We start from the raw sequence: 7,155 nt of genomic DNA on the forward strand, positions 1-7,155 counted from the left end.
CTTTTTTCTTGTCCCTACACGGTCAGGCTCGGTTCACACATTACTCTTTCTTGTGTGCGTATGTCCTCGGGATCATTAGTGCACTGAGCTCACTGGGCAGGATGTGGGTCTCGTGCCACCGTTTTTTTTTTTATTGTTTTGGGGCACGTCCTGTGCTTCTGTTGCGTGGCTTTGCTGCCAAGCAAGGCTGCTTGGTTTTGTGGTTAAGTAAACCTTTCTTTGAGTAATCATTAACTTAAAGAGGTCGTCATATTTTTTCTACTTAAATTCCCTCGTGGGATTAACTTTAATCACCTACTTTGTCCCTTTACGCTGTCTTTATCATAACCAGAGATTGAACGCGTGCCCCGTGCATTGGGAGCACAGAGTCTTAACCATGGTACCGCCAGAGAAATACCTAAATTTGTGTTAATACAGTAAATTTTTGGTAATTTGTTAGAGCAGCAATACAGTGAAATATGGCAGCATTTTATATACTTGGCTAGATAATGTTTTAGCTACAAAGAGAATAGTAGCTTATCTCCACAATTTTTTCAAAATATTAATAGTTATTTAGGAACCAGATTTAGGGAAATATTTAGCTTTCTGGTTTATTCACTGTGAATCTAGTATTTTAAACTTGACTTTTTTTCAAGTTTGTCTCCTTACTTTAGAATGTCAAGGGGCTTGGTATTACATTGGTATTTGTAGTACCACTTCATTAAGTCTACAGAATAATTTTCTGTATTTTTTATTTTTATAAAATTATTTTGAATTTTCTAATCATGAAAACAATAGAGCTATTTCCATTTTGAATAGTATTGACTATACTTTGTTTATAGTTGATAGTTTAAAAATTTTTTTCTTGCTTCTTAGATATATAAAAAGAACTATCTAGAGTACTTCAGCTATGCATTAGTATAAGATTTGGGGGGAAATTTGACTTGTGTGCCTGCTTTTTAAATACAATAATTTTTCTTTCTGTTTCAAAATAGATAGAAAATCCATTAGAAGAAGCTATCAAGTTTCTTATACCTCTTAAGAACCTTGTTGCTGATAACATTGACACTCATCTGTTAGCATTTGAAATATATTTTAGAAAAGGTAATAGTTTGGATTCAGATTTTAATTTTTTATTTTATTGGTGACCATATTCAGTATAATGTTCGTGAGTTAGATCCGTTTTTGTTTCTTAGACCTGCATTTCAACCTCCCACAAAGGCTCTTAATCCCTTTTTCCTTTGCTACTCAAAACTTTACTGAGTAATAGATTAGAATATTTTGATCAAATGAATTATTTGAATAGGCATACAGATTGTTTACCTGAAGTAATTCTTGATGATTTTTCAAGCATTTCTTTAGAAAATAAAAGTCTCTGATAACCAAAATCAACTTTGAATTTTGCTTTTGAAGATTATAGGAAAGATAATACTTTGTGTCTGGATTTTAAGTGAGGCTAAAATAAAGAGAATAAAGTAACATACTTAAATATTGATTCTGTTACTTGTCTAATTTTTTCTGACACAGGAAAGTTTCTGTTAATGCTGCAGTCTGTTAAACGAGCTTTTGCTATCAACAGGAATAACCCATGGCTACATGAATGTTTAATTAAATTTTCTAAATCTGGTAAGTATAAAAAAGGTAATATTTATGTAAAAGTAATTATGACAGTTTGCCTGTCTTCTATTAAGCTGGACATGAAAGAGATTAGTACAAAGAAAAAAGTTTGCAAAGTACTTAAATGAAGATACTAGCAAAGATATGTTAGAAATTAGTGCATTTTAAGCTGGAATGTATTTGTATTCCAAAGGAGCGCTCCTATTTTTATTATGTAAAATGTATCAGGCTTAATAGTAAATATGAATGTATTTCAATTGATTTTGTTTCAAAGGACAGGCCAAACATACTGTAGACTGTAAATGTTCTGTTTTTACAGTGTCTAATCACAGTAATCTTCCAGACATCGTGAGCAAAGTTCTATCTCAGGAAATGCAGAAAATATTTGTTAACAAGGATTTGGAAAGTTTTAATGAGGATTTTCTCACACATAATGCTACTTCTCTTCAGCATCTACTTTCAGGTTGGTATTTAGCTCCCAGGGTTAAAATGTTTATGGCAAAAAGTTAGAATATGATGGGAAAAAAAAGTTTGGCAAGATGATCAAACTATCAGAGAAAAAGAACATAGTACCATTGTGATCTTTCAAATTAGGAAAGATTATTTTTAAACATAACCGTACAGAATCTATGGGATGCCGCCAAAGCAACTCTTGAGAGAAGTTCATAGCAGTACAAGCCTTCCCCTGAAAATAAGAAAAATCTCTAACCTAACCTACCACCTAAAAGGAAAGGTTATTCATGTTTGAAAAAAGGCTAAAGTATGGGAAAGCTGTAGTGTGTAAGTAGTCTTGTATTTTACTGCTGCAGGTGTGAATTGGCCTGACCAAGTAGAAAGACAACTTGTCGTTCTTATCAAGAACTTTGTCTTTTGCTATAGCTGTACATACTTGTGTAAATAATTTTAAAGAATCCAAAGCAAAGAGTTTTAAGGTCAAAGGTATTAACTGGAATTCTGTGTGTAAGGATAGGGAAAGGATGGAAGCAAATCTAATGAATGTCCAGTTACAGGGGAAGCAGTGGTCCTGTAGGCTGGACCACCAGGTGGTGATAGAAAGTGATGTCTATACAAAAGATTTACAACAGGAGCAAGCAGTGTAGAGAGAGAATTGACGTATAATACAGTCTCAGCTGTGTAAAAATATCCATAGCATAAAAGCTGAGGAGAAGCGTGTATTAAAGTGGTTGACTTTGAATGTTGAGGTTATGTGAGACTTATTTTTTTCTTGTATTTTGATTACTTTCTATATTTTGTGTTTTGAGGACTTACTATATCCTGCCCTGTTACAGGAAGGATTTTAGGCAGTCTATACAAATTCATAAAATGACAAGGTGGCATGACATGCAGACTAGAGGAAGACTGGAAGTGGAACTGGGGACAAAATTAATGAAGTACACAATGTAATTAACTGTGCTCCTACTTCAAGCCACATATTTAAATATTTTAACCTAAGCTTTCTTGTTGTAAAGGTAAACTGCTTGGTTCTGTTATCTATGAAAAAAGTTAATTCCTATGAAAAATTACAGCACTTCTTGGTAGTAAGGGCAGGTAAGAATTTCTCATCAAAAACACAGGATAATGGAAGGAGATATTTATTTATTATAATAATGGGAAATGTCTTTCTAAACATTATGTTCTCAGAAAAAGATAATTTTTACTTCAATTAAAAAAAAGCCATAAAGAAAGTCAAAAGGCCAAGAAGGGAAAATATTTACAGATATGTAATTGAGTAAAGCTAATAATATGTATACTAATCGTATAGATTAATAATAAAAATATAAATTAATAAAAGACCAATAAAAAATGAACATGGACCATGAATTTATAGGGGGAACATAAATTGGGTTTTACTTTAAAATAGGTTTAAAAATTACTTTCTTCATAAATATGCAAAGATTTTCCTGTTGTCCATCTATCACACTACTCTGATAATAGTTTGTTCCTTAGGTGTTTTATTTTAGAGTATCATGTTTCAAAAATGATTTTAGTTAAAATATTGACTGATGCCACAGGGGTAGCCCATATTTACATTTCTGAGGGGTGGGGTTGTTAACCCTGGTCTCAAATGTTGCACAGCCATCTCTTTGTCACAGAAAAAGCCCCAATTTGTGGGGGCCTTTTTGTGTGTGTGTCTAAACGTAATACAAATACTTTTCTTGTGGCCCCAAGCTGTCAGTGGGATATCATGGAATAAGGAGTTAGGGGAAAAGGCCACAGTCGTGTGCAGCCCACTGCTGACTGGATACCTGGAGCCGTATTTTAAGTCACTGGTCAGTTCAGATCAAATCTAAGATGTCCACATTTACTGGTTTTGAAATGTCTTGGTATTTCAGGTGCTAAAATGATGTATTTTCTGGACAAGTCAAGGCAAGAGAAAGCAATTGCTATTGCCACTAGACTGGATGAAGCTATAAAAGATAAAAATGTAAAGGTAAGATTTTTCACCAACCGATAGCCACAGATTGTGGATACCGAGTGAGCTAACAAAACATCTCTTTGCAACGTAATTCCTGAGTGGGCCTTCAGAGTTACGTCTGGATTTGAATCTCAGCTCTGCTCACTGTGAGCTGATCATGTTAGGCAGTTTACCTCTTTAGCGTCCTTTTCCTCATTTATAAGTTGAGGATGAAAAGGCGGTCCATCTCAGAGTTAGCATGACAGTTAACTGAAATAGTAAACTGTGAGGTACTTGACATGTAGTAAGCACTCAGTAAATGGGAACTATTACTGTTAATAAAGGACACATCAATAATTATGGGCTTCCCTGGTGGCTCAGAGGGTAAAGCGTCTGCCTGCAATGTGGGAGACCCAGTTTCAATCCCCGGGTCAGGAAGATCCCTTGGAGAAAGAAATGGCAACCCGCTCCAGTACTCTTGCATGGAAAATCCCATGGACGGAGGAGCCTGGTGGGCTACAGTCCGTGGGGTCTCAGGAAGTCACACACGACTGATTATAGTTTCAGAGATTCACCTTTTTAAAGTATTAGAATTCTGTTGCTTTTTCAAGGCCTCATAGAATTGATTTTTTTAAATGTTCCTTTTTGTGGTGATTACTTGTTATGGATAGCAAGAAGGTATCTTAGAGTGAGGCCTTGTTGATTTTCTGTTGCTTAATTAACAAACTGCATCTTTTGATTAAGGTGATTATTAACCAGACTATTTTTTGAATAGTTTTCTTTTTTTCCTTGTTTAATAGACTTTAATAAAGGTTTCTGAGGCTCTGCTCGATGGCAGCTTTGGGAGCTGCAACTCCCAGTATGAGGAGTACAGGATGGCGTGTCACAGGCTGCTTCCCTTCACTTCTGCTTTCCTGCCCGCTCTCAGCGAAGTCGGCAGTCACGGCGCGGCTCGGAACCACACAGCCAACTGTGATGTCTTGGCAAATGAAACTTGAAATCCTCTAGAAAGTTGACTTCTCTTAGACTCAAAGCTGAATTCAGGTTAAGGTTTCTCTTCCATTTTGTACTTTAATATAGATAAGAAATGAAATACCGTTGACCTTTGAACAACATGGGTTTGAATTGCAAGGATCCACTTAATATGTTGATTCTTTCTATAGTAAATACTACCTTACTCTGTCGTCTGCGGTTGGTTGAATCTGATGCAGAACCCACGTAGGGAGGAACTGTGTGTGCACAGGCGGCAGACTATTAGTGTATGTGTATTTTTGACTACACGGAGGGTCAGAGCACCTAACTGTTGCTTTGTGCAAAGGTCAGCTGTAATGGGTATCATCTGACTTTGCCACTTTACATAAAAATCTGTTAAAATTACCTGTTTGTTCTTGTACAGTTGTCTTAAATTTTTCACTTATCAACATTGTGATGGTTGCTGTCACTTCATATTGTAACGATGATAATTTCCTAATTAACCTAAGTTGAATCCAGCTCCACTGTATTATTTTCTTTAGATTCAGGTTTCATTTCAGAATTTTATGTTTTGATCCCTTCTTGGTTTGTTTTGTTATTGTCTGTTTGCTTTTTAAAGCACATCAATATTCAAGTATTAACTGTATGTCAGAAATGGTATGGAACTCCTTTTGGCAAATACTTACTTAAAGCTTAACTTTAGTGTGATACTTTGTCCACCTTGTACCATTTTCTTCTTAGTGTCCATGAAAACGCTATTGTGTGTTGAATAAGGGTACTGCAGCTGTATGTTGATGCTTCAGGGTGTGGGGATCCGTTTGCCTCTTACCCATGGAAGTTCAGTAGTGACTTTGTTGCATATCTAGGTCAGTCTTAACCCACAGGCCAGAGCTATGCTTTTTTGACTAAATCGGTTTGTGTGTCCCCAGGGAGTTTAAGTAGTCTATATATGAGTGGTGTGCTTCAGGAGGGCGTGACGGGGCAGAAGACAGATTTCAGTGAGATAGTCTTACTCTTATAGCTATACATTGACTATTAAATACATTTTAATATCAGCACAGTGAGAATCTAGACATCAACTAGTTTTGGTACCGAGTCCAAGCTCACTCTGCTTGCCACACGACAGGGCAGTGAATCCCAGAGACGAGCTGTTGAGACAAGGAAGAGACTATCTGGAAAGCAGCTGACCGAGAAGACGGCAGGCCAGTGCCTCCAAATAACCATCTGACAGGGTCTGGATGCCAGGTTCTTTTATAGATCAGAGATGGGAGGAGGTGAGGAAGCAAAGTAAAAAGACTGTTAGTCTTGCAAACATCTTTCATAATGGCAAGCTTCAGTCAGGGGATGTGTTAATTTCTCCCTTCTGCCCTCTGCAGGTGACAGGGTTCTGAAGAAAGGCACTTTAGTTTATAGGCAAGCACAAGGCCAGGGTCCTCCAGCCAAGCCATTAAGTGTGATCATAATAACAGAAGCAAGTCAAAGAAACCATTTCCAACATGGAGTCAGGATTGGCTTCCTCCCTGCAACAGTGTAACTATTAAAACATAGTGTTGTTGAGCAATATTTAGCAGGTGAGGAAATGGCAACCCACTCCAGTGTTCTTGCCTGGAGAATCCCAGTGACGGGGAAGCCTGTTGGGCTGCCGTCTATGGGGTCGCAGAGTCGGACACGACTGAAGCAACTTAGCAGTAGCAGCAGCAGCTTTTGTTCTATCTTGTACAGAAAACAGTAATAGTATCATTGAATGTGTTCTTTTCAGAACCATATAAATATGTCTGTAACATTAATACTTCCTTTTAAGACAAATATAAATTCAAAAGATTTAGAGAAACTGTTCTAATTAAAATTGTTTTCCTTCATGCTAAGTATATATTTAGATTCATAATTGTTGAGAGAAAAGAATTCACTGTAAAATAATGCCAACCTGTATAATGCTGTAATAAATTATTTTGTACTTGTGTTTGTGTTATTGCTTCACACCACCAAAATTGCTTATTTGTGTTTTTTTTATTGCTTTACACTATCAAAATATTTTTGCAAAATGTTTTTCTTTGACAGAATACAAAATTATCATAGTTTTACAAGTTTATTTAAAAAAAAAATAACCACCTACCAATATTAGTGCCACAACAGTTTGGCTTCTTTTTAGTGTTTTAATAATATTAGAAGTAGGCTATCTTTGTCACTAAATA

At 36.1% G+C, this 7,155-nt stretch overlaps 1 protein-coding gene across 35 annotated transcripts in view; it reads left to right on the forward strand.

The window, feature by feature from the left end:
• Window positions 1-6,922, forward strand: part of NAA16 (N-alpha-acetyltransferase 16, NatA auxiliary subunit) — a 64,916-nt gene extending 57,994 nt beyond the window's left edge. For 24 of the 35 annotated variants that reach the window (XR_015137807.1, XR_015137800.1, XR_015137803.1 and 21 more), the window contains 5 exons: window positions 975-1,083; window positions 1,507-1,605; window positions 1,916-2,059; window positions 3,930-4,027; window positions 4,792-6,922. Coding sequence is in view for 19 of the 35 variants with exons in the window: in XM_086328787.1 (XP_086184913.1) it covers window positions 975-1,083; window positions 1,507-1,605; window positions 1,916-2,059; window positions 3,930-4,027; window positions 4,792-4,989 (648 nt within the window). In the remaining 16 variants the exon portion in view is untranslated. The remainder of the gene's footprint in view (window positions 1-974; window positions 1,084-1,506; window positions 1,606-1,915; window positions 2,060-3,929; window positions 4,028-4,791) is intronic. The other 11 variants (XR_015137802.1, XR_015137801.1, XR_015137797.1 and 8 more) reach the window with 2 other exon arrangements.
• Window positions 6,923-7,155: the final 233 nt, after the last annotated feature.

Source organism: Bos grunniens, chromosome 12 (genome assembly GCF_055505025.1).
Source record: "Bos grunniens cultivar Pamir isolate PY7600 chromosome 12, Bosgru_T2T1.0, whole genome shotgun sequence".
Classification (NCBI taxonomy): Eukaryota; Metazoa; Chordata; class Mammalia; order Artiodactyla; family Bovidae; genus Bos; species Bos grunniens.